This window comes from Nematolebias whitei, chromosome 13 (genome assembly GCF_014905685.2).
Source record: "Nematolebias whitei isolate Nwh7 chromosome 13, NemWhi1, whole genome shotgun sequence".
Taxonomy (NCBI): Eukaryota; Metazoa; Chordata; class Actinopteri; order Cyprinodontiformes; family Rivulidae; genus Nematolebias; species Nematolebias whitei.
In genome coordinates this window covers 28911715-28929711 of record NC_056510.1, presented here as the reverse complement: position 1 = coordinate 28929711, position 17997 = coordinate 28911715, and the positions used below count along the sequence as shown (strand labels likewise).

General features: G+C 46.8%; 1 protein-coding gene across 1 annotated transcript in view; it reads left to right on the top strand.

Moving 5' to 3' along the window:
* The first annotated feature begins 12326 nt into the window (after positions 1-12326).
* bcor (BCL6 corepressor) overlaps positions 12327-17997 on the top strand; it is a 24689-nt gene continuing 19018 nt past the window's right edge. Inside the window, exons 1-3 of the mRNA XM_037687048.1 lie at positions 12327-12377; positions 12498-15608; positions 17439-17601. Of these exons, the coding sequence (XP_037542976.1) occupies positions 12375-12377; positions 12498-15608; positions 17439-17601 (3277 nt within the window). The 5' untranslated portion in view covers positions 12327-12374. The remainder of the gene's footprint in view (positions 12378-12497; positions 15609-17438; positions 17602-17997) is intronic.

Below are 17997 nucleotides of genomic sequence, written 5' to 3'. Positions count from 1 at the left end.
CACACACACACACACACACACACACACACACACACACACACACACACCTCAGGCTCGATATTCATAGCCTCCTCCTCCTTTACTTGACATGGGAGCCTTAACAGATGTGCCCCAGCCTTGAGCTGCCTCCCCCTCCATCCCCCACTCTCTCTCTCTCTCTCTCTCGTTTCACCAAAATATCTAATGTGTAGGCTTGAAAGGAAAGAGCAGGTCACCTGAAATCAACTTGAAGAAGAAATGCATATCGCTCGCTGCCCTTTATGCCAGAGTTATAACCTAAGATCTTCTGCAGTTGGGAAGTGACAGTGTTATAGCTGTTTTAGTCCAACCTTGAAAATGATTCAACACAGTTCTCAGAGTCACGTGCTGTGGATCACTCTTAGCTAATACCACACCAAATTTGAGCTCAATATCTGTAGCGTGGCCTGAGTTATAGCTCTTTATGTGTCAGTCAAGGTCGGTTAGATTTGGTGGCCATCTTGACTTGGATTGACTCAAAAAGTTAATCATTTGTAGAAGTCTATCCAATGATTACTTTCTGAGAGTTCCATTTAAATCCAACCAGTGGTTTATGAAATATTTTGCTAACAGACATGGTTGACTCCAGTAGTTAATGGTAAGCAAATATCTCACATGATCTGATAGTTAGCACTTGGGGATGACCCTCAGCTACTACCACACAAAAGTTTAGCTCTGTATCTGTAAAATTGACTGAGTTGTGATCATTTTCGTGTTTTCCAAGCTTGATGAGTGCTGGCACTTGAATCAGGCGGATCCAGAAGTTAATGAGCTGTAGATGAATATCCAATAATTACTTTTGGAGAAATCCATCAAAATCCGATCAGTGGTTCGTGAGATATTTTGCTAACAGACAGGCACTGGACTCGAACACGCTAACACATTCAGCTTTACGCTGCAGGCCATAAAAACAAAAAGTAGAGAACCTGGAATAAGAACTTAAAAAATGTGTTCTACTTTAGTTAGCTTCTCTCAAAAAATGATTTTACACACACATAAAAAAAAAACTAAACTGAACTTTACGTGAAATGATTTTTAATTCGTCACGTGCTCTGATTTCCCCGCGTGTTTTCGTGTTGAACGCTCCCACGAGCAGCGTGTTCTATTTTCTGCCTGATCTCTCGTTTATTCCTCTTTCGGAGCTTCAGCGGAGCTCCCGTGTGTGTGCGCTCCTCCGCGTGGCTCCGTGTGTGTGTGTGCGTGCGCGCGCAGCCCCGTGCGCTCGAGGCTTATGGTAATTGCGGTCTCCCGACTGGCCTTCTGGGTAGAGTCTGCGCGAGTGGGAGTGGAGCGAGTCGCGCGGTGTCGGCAGCGTTCATCCATTCTGTGCGGCACTCCCCGTCGGTCCGGCTCCGGTTCTGCTCGCTCGGACTCTCTCCGCCTCCAACGGTTCGGTTCAAGAAGCGGGACGGGTACCGAACGAACTGGAAGACGTTTTAAAGCTTCAGCGGGAGCTCCAGGATTCCTCCGAGTCGGAGAGGACGCGGAGAAAGGGGCTTTTTTTTCTCTCTTCTCTGCGCGAGGACGGCGCGTGCTCCGCTGAGCCAACATGGCGCTGCTGCGAGGTACGGAGCTGAATTAATTCTCCACCTGTGTCCTCCCGGAGCCCGCGCGGCGCCGTGCTCCGGAACCTGTTCTTTCTGGATTTCTTTGTCCTTTTTTTGTTGTTTTTTTGTTTGTTTTTGCTCCGCGGAAGCCCGAATGACATTTTGTAGCTTCCAATAAAAGTCCGATTTAAATCCAGAATAATGGATGAGAGTTTCCTGTAAACTAAATCCAGACCCGATGGTTTTATTAGTTTGATTAGTTCGGCTTCCTGACAAGTGGATAACCTGTTAGACACTTTTTTTTTTTGGATCGTGTTGTCTCCAGTAGAGACAGGACGGAACCGGGCCAGTCTACGTAGTTCCCTGCCCTCCCTGTTATTAAACTTGGAGGAAAACAAGGAGGAAGGGAGGCGTCCGGAGCAACTTCCACCATATTAACCAGGTGAGACTTTAGTGACAAATCAGTCTTTATCAACATGTGTCGCGTGAAGTCCCCCTGCCCGCTCTAATGGTTCCCATAACGGAACGCTGTTTTAAATGACCCAGTGTTTCCATGCTGCGTGCGCGCGTGTGCGAGATATTTTTTTATCCAGTCTTCCTGGGAGGTGATCGTGACGGTGTGGTGTGCGCAGAGACGCGCTGGTGGAGAGGGTCGGCTTCTTCTAAGAATAGCGCATAGGGTGGTCTTTGTGCGTTTCGGCGGGGCAGTGGCATGTGGTTGATAAACAACACGCACGCGCGCGTACACAGGCAAACACAAAGATCCCACCGCCACTTTGCCCCCCCCCCCCTCCCCGTCCATTTTTTTTCAATGTTTTGGAACAGCTGTCCGGGTCGGACCGGACTGAGGTGAGAAGGACGTCCTGCAGATTAGTGAACTTGAAAGTGACGCCGTCCTCGGGCTTTTCGCACCCTGCTCTCTCTCCCTCTCTCGCTCTCTCTGTGTGTGTGTGAGTGTGGGGCTACGAGACTCGGGGAAAGAAGAATGTGTGTGTATGCACGCGTGTACGTGCGCGCACACGGGAGCTTCTGCGCTAAAACGAGGCTTCGGAATCCAGCCTCGCCCCTTAAGAGGCGAAGCTCCGCTGACACTCCGCGGTTCAGTTCAGTTCGAGGGCATTCCCCACCCCCTCTGCGTGTGCGTGGGGTGAGGGTGGGCATTGTTTAGACAGGGTAAATCAGTCACCAGAGCTGCGGGGGTGAAAGGGGGGGGGGGGTGTACACGGGACTGCACCTTTGGTTGGAAACCGCGCTGGCTCCGTGCCATCCTCTTGCTGCCTGTCTGTGTCTCGCGCAGGTGTTCTCAGGTTTGACTTTGCTTTACAGCGACCCCCCCCCCCCCCCCTCTTTTTTTTCCTTCTCACCCCCCTCCCCCCAGCACGCAATCACTCTGCCACGAGTCAATGCGCACAGAGGATTACCATGCTGCCCCGCGGTTTGGTTACGGGCTCTCCAGCGGAGCTCCTCCGCGCGCTCGTTGCGCCCTCGGGTACTTCCTAAACAGCGTTTTTTTTTGTTTTGTTTTTTTTAAATCTAACCGTCACAATAATGTCCTCCAAAGATATAAGAGTTGCGTGTTTCAAACAGCTTTTCATACCTAATCTCCCCCGCACACACACATTAAGCGGTCGCTGCTGACAGCAGCCACATCCTGTAAAGTTGGCCTTTAATTGAAGTGGGTCGGTTCTGCAAGACGCGCTGGATCCGCTCCAGACTCGAGTCAGAACGAGTCTCTGCGGGCTACACCGATTGCGCGTCGAGATAAGCAAAAAAGGCAGAGCGTGCAGCCCAAATCCTATTTACGTTTTTTTTTCTTTCTCGCGCGCAGGAGTGCAGCTCCTGCCGTGTCGAGCACTAATTAGTGGTAGTGGGGAGAGGAGGGGTGGTGGGGGCTCTCAGGACGATCGATGTGGCTCATTTTGTCCGGCTCCAGCTCATTGACGGGGTTATAGCGGGAGGGACGCAGCTACCCGAGTCCGAGCAAAACAAACAACAACAACAACAAAAACGTCTTCTGGGCTGATTGCGCGAACAGATTGGAGGATCGAGTTGGGACGTTTTGAGAGGCGCGGAGAGGGGATTAACTGGTGGGGGTGGGGGGCTACTTTAGTGGGCTTTGATGCAGAATGAGAGTCTTTGTTGTGTTTAGAATAAGCTGCGGGTTTAATTGGCACGGGGAGGTGCACGGCGCCTGCATCTGAAGTTAGGACTTGATTGTTGTGCACCATAAAAACTCTCTGTGATCTGGACAACAACATATTTACATACAACATCTGTGCTCCACGCATTTAAGTTTAATTTGCATAGAAATATAAGGATTGTGCGTAATATGTACGCACAATTTTTATTCTGTCGTAATGTTCTCACCCCATCCTTCACTAAAGAAAGAAGACAAGTTTGTGTCATTAATAGACGGTGTTGCTGCCTGCTGTGGAAGCCCGGAGCCTGTAAGCGCTTCACATTTTGTGTGGGCCGAGTTTATTTTTAGTGCGCCCCGTCGGACTCTTTTGCGCATCATTTTTCCACTGTGCGCTGTGAAGGCAGCGTGATCTGTTTTCCAGGTGTTAGCGCACAGATGGGGAGGGCTCCGAGAACAGGCAGGGTGTTTTATCTCTCGCTGCCAAAGGCGCCACGGTTGTCTGTTAGCAAAATATCTCCAATCCCACTGGAGGGATTTTAATAAAACTCTCGGAAAAGTGCGCATTTTCCGCTTAATTCAAGTTAGCCGCCACAGCGAACTCAACACAAAAAGGCTGTATCTGGTTAAAGTTTACACATATTGAGCTCACATTTGGTGGGATGGTAACTGAAGTCCATACCAACACAATTCATTTACTCACTGATGGCTGCCAAGTGGCTACCATGCGCTTTTGTTTACCTACAAAAACAAGAACCGTGGCGACGTGCACGGAAGAGCCATTTGGGAGGAAGTCTGACAGTTTTGCTGTTTATGTTCAACTTTGTTGAGTTTGCAGATAAACCACGTTGCATGTCGGTATTTCATGAGTAAACCTTTTCAAACAGAAAACCTGTTTTATAATTGATTCCATAATTAGTAAGGAGTACCTTTTAAGTTGAGATAAATGAGGATAAATGTGCCCGTCAGTGTCTGAAAATGATAACTGACATGTTGAACGCAAACTTTACAGCAGCCTGTGGCAAATATTTAGTTTGCGCATGGCCCAAAGTGAAAGTGCGCCTCCGTCTCAGCCCCAGGAGCTTATTGTCATGTTGAGTGATGTGTGCCAGTGGTGGTGTCTGCGTGGACCTCCGCGGGGAGCCGGGGGGACCCACTGCGTTCAGAAGAATAGGAACAACCACACCGCCTCCATTTTAAGCCCATTACCGTTCTGTTTGGCCCCTTTTCCTAATCTGGGATCAATAGGGAACCACGCGGAGAAAATTACGCACGGAGAGAGCATGTCATTACAATCACGGGACGACGTTTGCTTATCAAACCTAATAATGTGTTCGAGAGGAGCAGGAGGAGGAGGAGGAGGAGGGGAGAAATAGGTGAGGAAATGGGTTGAAAGGATTGCTGGTGTTTTGTTTTATATCCAGACGGAGTCAGGAGGGTTGTTTTATTGTAGCTGAGCTTTTTTCACTCGCGCTCTCACTCATGCTTGGAAATAAAACAAGTCTGATCGCTGCCGGCGCTGCGCTGAGCTCCTCTCTCTCTCTCCCTCTCTCCCTCCCTCGCTTTCTCTCTCGCTGCGTGTGAACAAAAAGCTGGGGCGCGACAGAAAGCCGCGGAGAGATCGGTTTTCCAGGCGCTGCGTGCGCTGCTGCTCCCGGAGGAGACGTCACGGTTTGATTGAAGCTGCGCTCCGCGCGCTGGCCTCCCGGGACCTCGCCATGAAACAGGAGAGCCGCCCTCCTCCCTCCCCCTCCCTCCCTCAGCGCTCCACAAAGCTTTTTGTTTCGATGAGGTCTGGAGCGCACGGGTCACTTCCCCGCAGAGATCAGTCAACCCCCCCCACCACCTCCACTCCTCCCCCCTCGGCGCTGCCTCAGGAAAGGACGGACCTGATCGCATTATTCGCCTCTAACGCAGTGCGTGACACATTAAAACTGATGTTTCTGCGTGCACGGCGCCACGAATAGACATTTTTAAAGTTTCCAAACTGGACGCAAATGCAGCATTCGGGTGGTTTTATTGAGGATCCAAACAGATCTCCCTAAGATCAGCCCCTGACCTCATCGTGGCCTGTAGGGAAAGATTGATTTAGCAGCAGAGCTCTGATGACGCACCTCCTCACCCCTTCCTCCTCTTCCTCCATCCCTGCGCCTGTGCAGGCACGGTCTTGATCAAGGCTCCTGGTTTGTTTTTAGACGTCGGTGCCTCGGGCATCTCTGACGAAACCCCATGGATTTTTTTTGGCAGCGCAGCAGGGGATGGGGGGATGAAGTGAAGGGGGGCTGAAAGGAGAGCAGTTTTATTGCACCGCCTGGCTTTCAAAGCTAGAATGTATTATCTTCTGTGTGCATGGACGTGTCTGGGTTCCTTATAGCTCCGATGTTAATACAGCACACGGCTCAATAATATACGAGTCTTTTTGCATATAGGGCTCATCATAAAGTCTTCATGTCATAAAGTGTGGTTCAAAACAAAAACAAAGCTTTAATTGTTAAAGCATTTTCACTTTAGGCTCATTTTGAAAAGGAGTTCTGTGGAAAAGCTTGAAAGAATAAACTTGGAGCTTCTGAATGTTTCATAGGAGCAGCAGGACTGATGAGCTAAAGGCTAGTCTGAATATGAAGCGTGCTGTGCCTGTTAGCTTGGCCATCAGAGCTCCTGAAGATTTTGAGTTTAGACTGAAGGGCGTTCATGGAATAAACGTCTACCTGCAGCGAAGTGTCGTACCTTAACAATTCACCAAGAAAAATCTGTTTTCCATCTGAACTGTACATTTGAGACTAAACCTTTATTCCCCCAAAATGATTTAAAATACAGTTTAAATCATGCATTGTTTTATATAAATGTTTTATATAGTCCTGACTCATTCAGATAGTCACTTTATCCCATCATATTAGTCTGTTTTCATTAATAATTTGCAGCCGTGCCCAAACTACGTCCTCAGATGTAAATATGTTCTAACGTTCTCCAATGCAGGGCCCTTTACTTCATATTTACTGAACACATCTTAAAACAACCCCAAAATTCACAATTTGATAGCAAATGCTAACGTTCAAAGCTTTTTTTTAATAAAATCACTTTGTCACTTTTAAATTACATATTGTAGCTTAAATGATTATAAAGCAATGATTTATAAACAAAAATCCAAGCATGTAGGTGGAGAGTCGTAAAGATACTTGGCGTTCAAACACTTCTGTAAAACTAATAAGTTTAATGTTTTTCTTAGTCTAATTCCTAAAATATTTATAACTTGAATTTTTTTTTCAGTCTGTGATGCTTACGTCAGTTAAAATTGTTAGCAACTTAAACTGAGCCTATGCACCAACTTGGAAAAAAAATAAGAAAAATTGGGCAAGTTAAACCTACAAATGTTTAGTTTATGAATACATTAACAAACAATATGAGAAATATAAATTGTGCAGATTTTTTTTTTTTTACATCATGAGGTTTTTTTTTTTAGCCTATAGTACCTATTTTTCATAACTTTGCCAGCAAATCCAAGTTTAAAATAGCCAAAATATTTCTTTATTCAAGACTTTTTTTTATTGTCCAAGTATAAGACAAAAGCTATGACAGCATAAAAAAAAGTGAAAATAGGCTCCATCCAGTAAACGCGTGCATCTCCGTTACAATTGGGTCCTTTGGTGGCATAAAGAGCCATTTAGTCCCCATTTGGCGCGGGATGAATAGAACCAGTTCAGCGGCCACCACCCGGGCCCCAGTGACATCCACAAGGGTGGTGGTAGTGGTAGTGGTGGGGGTGCTCACAATGTGCCTGTTGTTGAACCGTGCACCGACTTGCATGCGGCTGTGTAGCGGGTCGGGAGGATGCAGGGGCCCCTTGTTTACAGCTCTGATAATGTGACAGCCGCCATGATCGCCCTCCATCTCTCCTTCTTTGTGATAAATCTTAAAAAATGAGAAACAGCTTGTCAACTTTTCACAAGATCTTCATTGTAAAGATCAGTTGGACTATTTGGCACGCGCCGGCCCGATAATCGATAACAATTAACACTGCACTCCCCCCCCCCCCCCCTTCCTCATTGTGATGCTGGTGTTGCTGAGAGTGTGGCCTGAGGCAGAATAGTTTGCAGCGAGGCCGCACTCCTGCTCCTTGTGAATTCTCAGATTTGTTCCCACTCATTTCCGTTTTGTTCACCTGCAGCATGTGCAAAATGCCCTTTTTTTTATGTTTGGGCACACGTTCACTGTGTGCGTGTGTCTAATCCATGTTTATCCTCACCCCACCCTCATCGCTGCGGAGATTATCCTGCGTCACAGCGCTTTTTTTTTTAGAGCTGATAGGAGCTCTGTGCTTCAGAGAGCCTGGCAAAGCTCCAAGGACAAAAAGCAGGAGGGCGCTTGGAGCCGACGTACAGTCAGACCTACATTATGTTCCCGCCAGTGGCACAACTTGAGGGTTTTTCTTAGGGTGGCAAAGGCGAGGTCTCGGGGGGGGAGGGGGTCGTCAATACTGTCACAGAAAAGTTTTGCTTTTAGTCTTAAATTTAAGCACTTGGATTATTTAAGTGTACAAATTATACAAATTAACACGTAACTGAGTGGTATTTGTCATGTTTCTCCTAGTTTCATCAGAGATTCACGGTTTTGGTCAGTTGTTGACACTTTGATGGTTGGGAGGTCTTGAAATCGTCGCCACTCATAATAATTTCATGTTTGTTGGCAGGAAAAACCATTTCAGATTTCAAGAGGGGTATGCAAACTCAAAACCATTGAGTTAGTAGAGATGGACGTTTTGTGGAGATGTCCTTGACGTTCAATATTGTGCAAAATGCACACAAATAATTTACTGACCTATAAAGGGGTGAGATGTTTTAAACTCTGCCACTGTTTACCCTGAGCCTTTATCGAACTTTCGAACAGCAGAGATACGATAAAGGCAGCGCTCAACAGTTCTTTTCACTTTGCATGTGCGTCACTTGGTCATTAATCAGCGTGCAGAGAAGAAGGTGACGCTCCAGAATGGTGACACCGCACCGTGCACACACAGGGGGAAAAGAGGCCTCCGCTGAGGAGGAGACGATAAGCCGAGCCAGTGTTTGTTTTTGTTTCCACACCACGGGTCACGGCGAGGTCAAGTAGAAACAGGAAACAAAAGAAAAGAGGCAGAAAATAATTTTTAGTTTGTAAAAAGCAGTCCTTTCGTTTCCTTTGTTTACACGTCAACCTTTAACATGAAACGACACCGAAATACCGAACCCAGTTCCGCCAGGCAGCCGATGGTTTTCTGTTTAATTGTGCGAGTCGGAGCTGTGCTCAGCAGTCTGCTCCTTAAATGCAGCCCCCCTCCCCGTTTCCCCCCCAGCCTTCCTCCTCTTGCTGCTGTGTGACGGATTGGTTGGCCCTCGGGAGTTGTTTGTTGCCCAAACTATTCTTAGCTGCAGGCCTGGGCGTCCACATGAAGCCTTCTACATGTTTCTGTCTCTATGGTGTGATGTTGTGTTGGAGGTTTTGTCCCTGAACAGCAGACTCACTGACATCTAACAAGACGCTGTGGGACATTGGACACCCTGAAGTCCTGCAGCTCCTCTTTCTTACTCCAGTTATTGATGGTTAATATTTTCTGCTAAATACTTAAAAATCGCTTAAGCTATTAATCATTTATTTAAAATTTGCAGGAATGTTAGGCTAATGTTTTAGTTTTACCCGGAATGTGAATTTCTGCATTCCACCAGGTGCTCTCTCCTGACCTTTGACCCATGCAACCTCTTGGTTATGATACAGATGCCTCTTGTGATTGTTTTGAGCACACAGGTTGTGAAGTCTTTTCATTATTGTTCTTCAAGAGAAAAATGGTCCATTGCCCACAACTGGAAGGAGGAAGGCAGGGAAATTTTGTCTGCATTTGCACATATCTGTTAGCAAAATATCTCATAAGCAGCTGGATGGATACTAATGAAACAAGTAATTTTTGGATGTACATCTATAACTGATTAACTGTTGCATTAAACCTGATTTAAGATGGCTGCCACAGCTAACCAACCTGAGCCAACACAAAATGGCTATAACTCAGTCAGTGTTACAAATACTGAGTGAAATAAAATGTGGTGTGGTAGTAGCTGAGAGTCCTCCCTAATCATATTATCAGCGCTGCACATTGCGTGAGATCTTTGCTTAAAATGTATGCATTAACCTTGCCTGTCTGTTAGCAAAATATCCTCTAAACAAATTTGTGTAAAACTGAGAAAACAATCATTGAGTGTGCATCTACAACAGATCAGGTTCTGATTTAGGACGGCAGCCACAGCTAGTCAACCGATTAGAGACCGAGATGGGGTAGAGGTAGGGCAGCCGACCTGGGACCAGAAAGTTGCAAGTTCAACTCCACGCCATTCCCACATGTCGTGGCGTCTCTGAGCATGACACCTAATCCCTAACTGCTCCCCGGGCACACACATAGCTGCCCACTGCTCCACCTGGGTGCACCTCAGGTGTGATGGGTTAAATCCAAAGAGCCAGTTTCGTCATTGTATGGGAACATACAATGTATGGGAACATACAATGAAGATTTTCTTCTTCTTCAACTTTAGTCAACACAGAAATAGCTTTGTTCTACTCAGCTTTACATATATTATACTAAAACTTGATGTGGTAATAGCGGAGAGTCATTTATAGAACGCACTGAGCACTTCGTGCACAAAGTTTCTCATAGAGTGAAACTATAACGTTGTCATTTCACATCATGAGATGATTTCAGTTTACAACTTTAGTACCAGGTAAAATGTGTTCCTTCGGGATCGCTAGGCCTTCACTTTATTCTTATGTCTGTCCCAGCTGCTGCATTAATTCTGTAAAGTGAGAATTTAAATATTCAATACCATAAATCAAGAAGAAGTATTAGTAAGTTGTTGGTTGATTTGGTTTTTATCCTTCCAGTTTGTCTTCATGCAGACAGAGAGGCTGCATGCAATACTCATCGCAGTACAGGAAATGGGACAGATGTGATTTCTCAACATCGTCTGTGCTTAAAGGCACACATGGGTTGGACCCTTACCCCTCACCACCACACGCACACATACACGCAAACACACGCACGCTGTTTCAGTTCTGTCAAATGTTGTTGAAGCAGGACTGGCTGCGGGAGCTGAGGTCCCTGTGTGGGGGGATGGGAATGTTGAGACAGGAGGGAGAGAGGCCGTGTGGGCTGTGGGTGTGGGGTGTGAGAGCTCTCAGTAGGCTGATTAATGTGCCCCAGGTCACAGCAATAAAAAGCGGCGTGGCAGCGACGCAGCAGTGAGGCGCTTCTTTGCAATGATTGAGGAGTCGAGCTTCTCTGCTGTTCCTAGCGCCGAAGAGTCAAGCCAAACCTCCCTTTTTTCTATTTAAAGCAAATTATAAAGTGGCAGCCTCTTACTTCAACCTTGTGCTGACTCTTTTTAACAGCACTTCCTGTAAAAAATAAAATCCTGGTATTAACACTTAGAATGTATCATGGGGGAAAAACTTGAACAGTCATTAGTTTTTATTTTTTTTTATTATTTATTTTTGGTGCTGTCAATAACTTGACTGTTATCTACGAAGCATAAAAATCCTTCAAAATTCTTTTTACTTCGTCAAATTAGTTTTTAAAGACTCCTGTAATCTCACAGTAAGATTACTGCCCTCTAGTGTTCTGTAGGGTAAAAACTGACCCTATTCAAATCCCATTATAAATGCATTTTTAAAAATCCCATCTTTACCTTCTAAAATAAAGCATTTCTTTCAGTAATTTTTTAAAAATATATATTTTATGTCTATTACTGTACTTGCATTAGCTCACATCAGGGTGCATCAGCTGATGCATCGCTTTTACATTTAAGGGTAAAAATAGTAAAAATTGTTGACGAAGCTGTAATTTGTGTAGAAGATATTCAAATTTCTTTTTAATAAAAAAAAAAATTCTTATTGCAGTTTGAGCAAATTTTGGCATTTTATTTTAGTTTGCACCAACTGGATAGAAATACAGGTTTATCGCTTCTACACTTAAAATATGTTTAATGTTCACCCCTTATTTATGCAAATCCTCACCTGTTTTTTAAGTCATGCATTTGCTAGCTCAGTTTTTGGTTCATCATACGTACACATGTTCCAAACTGTCTCTGTTCTCCTCATGCTTTGCTTTTGAGTGTGTTTTGCTGTGAGGGTATTGTTGATCTGTGGCTCTGTGTTGGCGGGCAGTAAATAGTCTCCCACCGAAGTGGTCTGCGATGCATAATCTCCCTTCGCTCCGCTGGGCAAGCCAGTTGGGAGCATGGGTCAGAGAGGGCATAGAGAAACCAGAGTGCGAAGAACGTGACTGAATAGACCCGACCCCACCATGCTTGTCTAGTCCACAAGGCGTCAGGCGTGCATATTGAGGGCTAGGAGGAGGGGGGCAGGGGGCACCACAGCAAACAGTGCTATTGTGCTTATTCCCTTTACTATCATATTACACACCCAGCTCTCTGTATTTATTTAAAAAAATGTCACTTATAGATTTAAAAGGGATAATTTTGTCAAAATGTTAATGGAAGGGATGTAGCAGGATGTCTGTGGTGATGTGCATGTGACAGAGCCAAGTCTCTAACTGCTAACTGTTTGCTTATCTCCACAGGGCAACATCTGTTCGTGATGTTGATGCTGAGGCACAGATCAACCTGGAACTAAGACAAGGAAACCCCGTCACACAAACCATGGCAAGTCCAAGTCATTTGTCATACGAGTTACAGTTGTATCAAGGGGAAAATATACCTCTGCTGTGCGCACATGTTTGATTGACTGCTGTCCTAATAAACACATTTTTCACTTTGCTGCAGGTGGATGCAAGGTTGACGCCCCTGGCAGCAGTGGGGCTGGACCGGAGCACTCTGATTCATGACAGTTTCCGTCTCCACGGTGGGGTTGTTTATCCAGGAATTAGAGCACTGCCAACGGAGAAAACCCGAGATACCCCCACCCTCCCGCTCTCTTATAACAGGGATGTTCTTCCAGAACTCATTTACAAGCCGGATTCCTTGCTAGATAGTCGCAAGACTGCAAATGGGTACCTGGGCCTTTACAAGGGTACCCATCCGAGCCTTCACAAGCCTGTGCTGGTTCCTGGAGCTGAGGGTCTTGGCATTGAACGCAGAGTAGGACCTGGAGAAAAGGCCTCAGAGTTTGGTTTGGCTGGTGCTGGTGGCAGCTACCTCCGCATGCCATGGCTCAGCCCCTACCCTGAAGCAAGCATGTTTCCCTTTATGGACACGTCCAAATACGCAGCTCTAAACATGTACAAAGCCTCACTGCTCAGCCAGCCTAGCCCCTATCTCCCCCAACACCTGCCCTACCCATCTTTGTGTGCAGCCCAGGGACCCAATGTTACCTCTGCTGCAGCTGTTTCTGCTGCTGAGAGGCTCTATTATATGCCTCCATATCCTCCCCCACCAATTTCTTCTTCCCTGGTGGCCCCTCCCATGAGGATTCCTGCAGTCACGGTGGCCCCTACATCGCTGGTACACTGCCAAGACAAAGGGCTTGGTGTTGCATCTCCCTTTGCACAGCAGCTTCATCAAGCCTCTCCTCATCCTCAGCACCATCAGGCAGCTATAGATCGAGAGCGGTCTCCAAGCAGGAGCAGCAGACCAAGCAGACCTCCCTCTAGGAAGGGCACAAGCAACAACAATAACACCAGTAGTACCAGCACTAGTGGCACCAGTGTTGAGAATAATAACAGTCTGCCTGCTGATTCTTCTCATGTGACTGCTCGCCTCCCCCCGCCTCCGCCTGCTCGCACTGATAAAGCACTGGATTTACAAAGGCCAGTTGCCAGGATAGGGCAACCATCCACCTCCTCCGTGTCTTCTGCGTCTGTATCATCTTCCTCTACGCCATCCGTTTCTCATTCTTTTTCAGTCAGCAGCATGGCGTCGGAACAGCCCTCCCCTGCTCGGCCCAGCCCCCACAAGTCCAGACAGAGAAATGCATCCTCAGAGCACAGAGCTGCAGGGGAAAAAGTACGCAGCAGGTCTCCTTCCAAAGTTAATTTTGAGAGGCCTGCTCACCAACCCCAGGCAACCAAAGACTCGGCAGAGAAGCCCCTGGATCTGTCTGGAAGAATGGACTTTGGGCTTCCTGCCAATGGATTTCCTGTTAAGATCGACACAATGACATCTGGGCCACGTTATGGACTTCCCCCCAGCCGAGAGCTTCTGAAAGAAAACATGTCTCTGTCTCCCTCTTCTCATCCTCATTCTGTAGTCAGCAGCACTTCTTCAAAGGTCTCTGAGAGACCAGAAATGATAAGCACTTTACACTCGTCCTGGATTGTACCAAGTCCGTCTCCCTCACACACACAGCACGCACCAGGCTTGCCCCCCTCTCCAAGATCTAACACAGACCTGGGCATTTCACAAGCCAAAGGTTCCTCACCCTCAGTCATCAAAAACAAGAGCTTGGAGAGGGTTCTCCCTCAACAACGAAGCTCCTCTTGTCCAAGGATTGGAGATCCTAGTCAAAACGTTCCCTCTTCTCAACCATCTGGTTCTTCTCTGATGAGCCCCAGGGCTTTTTCTCCCAAACCTAGTGGGGAGTGGAATAAACACAGCCCCAGCCAGTCAGAGCATCACAGAGAGGCAACAGAGAAGTCCTCCCAGGTCGGTAAAAGAGGTGAACCAGCTCCAGATGTGTCGTCATACAAGAGGCCGTGTTTGGAGAATGGACATCCTACTGCCCACATTTATCTTCCTCAAAGTGAAGCTTATCTGAACCACAGCTTGGCTTATGCCAATAGATATCTGCAGTACCCCATCCCTGACAGCATGGCTGTACACTCTGTGCCCATTACAGGGAAAGGCTCGGTCTACCCTCCCTCAGTACTGCTGGGCAACAACAGTCTTTACCCAACACACTTGGCAGCAAAACACCCTTTACCCTATCACAACCTCCCCACTGGTTCAGGAGAATACCTCTCTTATAACTCACAAGAGATGGCCCATCCACTGATGCAGACGCACCCTGACAGCAAGCTGCCAGAAAGGGCAGATGCATCACTGAAACCCCGAGGACAGGAGAAGTCACGGGGGGCTGTCGAAGAATATGGGAGCCACAGAGATAACAATACTGGGAAAGAGACAGGTGAAGGCAACCAAATGAAGCACGACAAGGATGGACAGGGTGGCAATCAAAGCAAAAACTTCTCTTTGTCTGCAGCATCCAGAGAAAAGATCATCTGCATTGACCTTGTACACTCAGACACGGATATTGAGTCTACCCCACCGGTCCACAAGCAGCCTTCTGTCGAGGGTAGCAACAAGGTTAACCAAAATGAATGTCACACTAACCAAAATCTGACAAAGACTGACTGTGAACCAAAAAAACAACCGTATCCAAGCCACTCTGAACAGAACCCTATTCTAAAACCTGTCGATGGACAGCAACAAGCTCCTTTTGAAAAAGCGAGGGTTCTCCAGGACCTAACTTATTCTGCAGTGACAACTAGCACATCCCAGACCTCTCCAGAGGAGGTCTTTGAAGCAGAGGAAAGCTCAGACGAGCACAGCCTCAGCCCAGACCCTGCAGATCAAGACCAGAGCACCTTGCGTTGTGCTCGCACCTCAGGGGAGCGCAGCTCTGGTAAGGACAGAAGAGACCAAGATGGCGGCGCGCCTCAACTTGCGCAGCACAACGCTAGAGTCCTGAAGGAGTTGGACCACGGTGAAAGGGAGACTGACAAAGAGGACAGTATTGTTGATTTAGGGGAGTCCCACGGAGAGGGGGATGAGGAGGAAGAAGAGGGTGGCCACGCATCATCTAAAAACTCTCGTAGATCCAGTTTGGCTAAAAGGATTGCTAACTCCTCAGGCTACGTTGGCGACCGTTTTAAATGTGTCACCACAGAGCTGTACGCTGACTCCAGCAAGCTGAGCCGCGAGCAGAGAGCTTTGCAGGTAAGTCTAAGAAACATTAAATGTCTCTTCTTAAACCACGTTATGTACCGGGCTAAGTTTGGCAGTAGGCAGACATTTCACACATCCTTTTTATTTCTTTTAAAAATGATAACACGTGTAACCACGCAGAGTAAACCTCGATGGGCTGCTCTCTTTATTCCCTTGCCGCCTGTGGAAACTGCACGAAACTCATGCATTTACAACTCAGTAAAAGAATAAGTGCTGTCGTGCTGCCGTCCTGGCTGTAGGTTTGATTGTCCCCTTTTAGTATATCATTGTCTTGATTTTCGGCCCTCTTTCCAGAATGGTCGGTTCAAAGGTTAAACCGAACTGCCGTGTCTGTATGTTGATTAGTGAGCAGCCATTGTAAAGGTCATTCTGTGAATGTTTGTGTGTCTGTACGTGCTCGTCCTTGTGGGACTGCCTTCGGGCTAAAAGCATGTGTTTGTGCTGACTGTGCTTTGGAAACATATACAGTGGCTTCAGAGCATGACTGTGGCAGCCTCACAGATCAGATCGCCTTTGGCTACATTTAACCCTCAGGTTAGGGGCAGTGCTTTCTTGCAGGGCGCTTTAACAACCAACAGCTGCCCTTTTTTGGAGGGTTCCTCTTAAGTTTTCTGCATGTGTGCCAGTCACTATCCTCCCCCACTTACCGTCCTCACTTCGATGGCCCAACCTGGTTGCTGTCCAAGGTCATAATCATCCTCACCCCGTTGTCTAAAGGACCTCGTATCCTAAAATGCAACACGTGATCCCTTTAAATTCAAAATTACACACTGTCATCCATTCACACAGATCAAGTCACTTGTTTTAGTCACCGCTGCGATTTTCCGTACGTATAATGCTAGAAATCACAAAGAGGCTCTGTTTTATTATCCACATGGCTCTGAGGCAGATTTCTTAACTGGTTGCACATGTCTGTTATGTTGTGAATGCATTTGGGGGAAAGTGTGGTTTTGTCTGTCATGCATTTCCAAAATAATATAAAAAAAATCACAACTGCAACAAAGCTATCAAACTCTGCATTTCTGAGAGTATTTAAAATAGAATAAGGCCTGTTTGGATAAAAAAAAACAAAAAAACTTAAACATTACAACTGATTGTTTTTTTTATTTTGTTACTTTCAGAAATGACTTTGAGAGTTTTAATGCAGTTTATTTTGACTGTCATTTTTGCGGGACTGTGGCTGCTTTTTTTGTGTGTATGTGTAAGAAAATGATGTGGAGAAACAAATTAATAAAAAAAAAAAGATGAAATGCTGGACAGATATATTGAGCCCCCCCATTCTAATTGCTTAGATGGAAGTCTTATCACGAGAGGGGAGTAATATAAGCCAACCTGCAGCTATCTGGGAGGTCAGTTCTTTACATTTCTTATCACATTTATCTCTGACAGGCTCTGTCTCCTTTTTGTATTCTGTATCGCTGCACACTCCTTTTTTGCCTCCCTTTTTGATTTCCCTCTCTCTCTCTCTTCTCTCTGCCTCAGGGCTTAGATGTATATGTTTCCTAGCCATGTTTATGTTTCAGGAAGGGAGATGCCAGGACTTAAGCCCCAGAGCGCATGGACTCACAAGTGGCTGCACTAGTCTAACCTGTGTCTTGATGCTTGTGATTTATCTGTCCTCCTTTTTGTCCTGTCTGTTTTTGTTTGTGTGTAAATGGGTTTGATTTCTTTGACGTTTTTCTTTTACATAAAGACAATGCGATTTCTGATGCAATTTATGCTTCTATAGCTTTTGAGAGTTTTATATATAATATGTGTGTGTGGGGGGGAGAGATGGTGTTTTCATGTGTCCTCTCTGCATTTTTGTGTGTGTTTGCGCAGCGGGCGATGATGCGGTTCTCGGAGCTGGAGCTGAAGGAGAAGGAGGGCGGCGGCGGGGTGTGCGTCTCTGCCTCGGCAGCAGGACGGGAGCTGGCAGACAGCCAGCGCAGAGAGCGCACGCTGGAGCACTGCCAGCACGCCACTAGGCAGGCAGAGAGCGAGGGTGAGTAACACACATACACACACGACTGTAGAGACGCACACAGACAATAGGTGCGCATGCACACTGTAGCTCATGTGCACTTGCAGCAAATGCTGGGGCAACGCGGGGGTCGCTCTAAAAAAAGGCACCTTTCTGCACAAACGCAAGTCAATGAGTCGAGCGGGCCGACGAGCGCACCGGAGGAAGACGGCGAGAGGGAGTTTTATTTTCAAGAAGCCTTTTGTGCTTATCTGCTCCGAGAGACGATGGAGAGGGAGGGCAAGAGGAGGTGGGGTGGGGGGGGGGCGTGATTGCGTGAGTGAAAGCAGTGGTTGGATGGGTGGGGGCGAGTTAGTGGGTGGAAGCGGATGGGAGAGCGCAACGGAAAGAGGAGGCAAAGTGGAGTGGGGGGGGGGG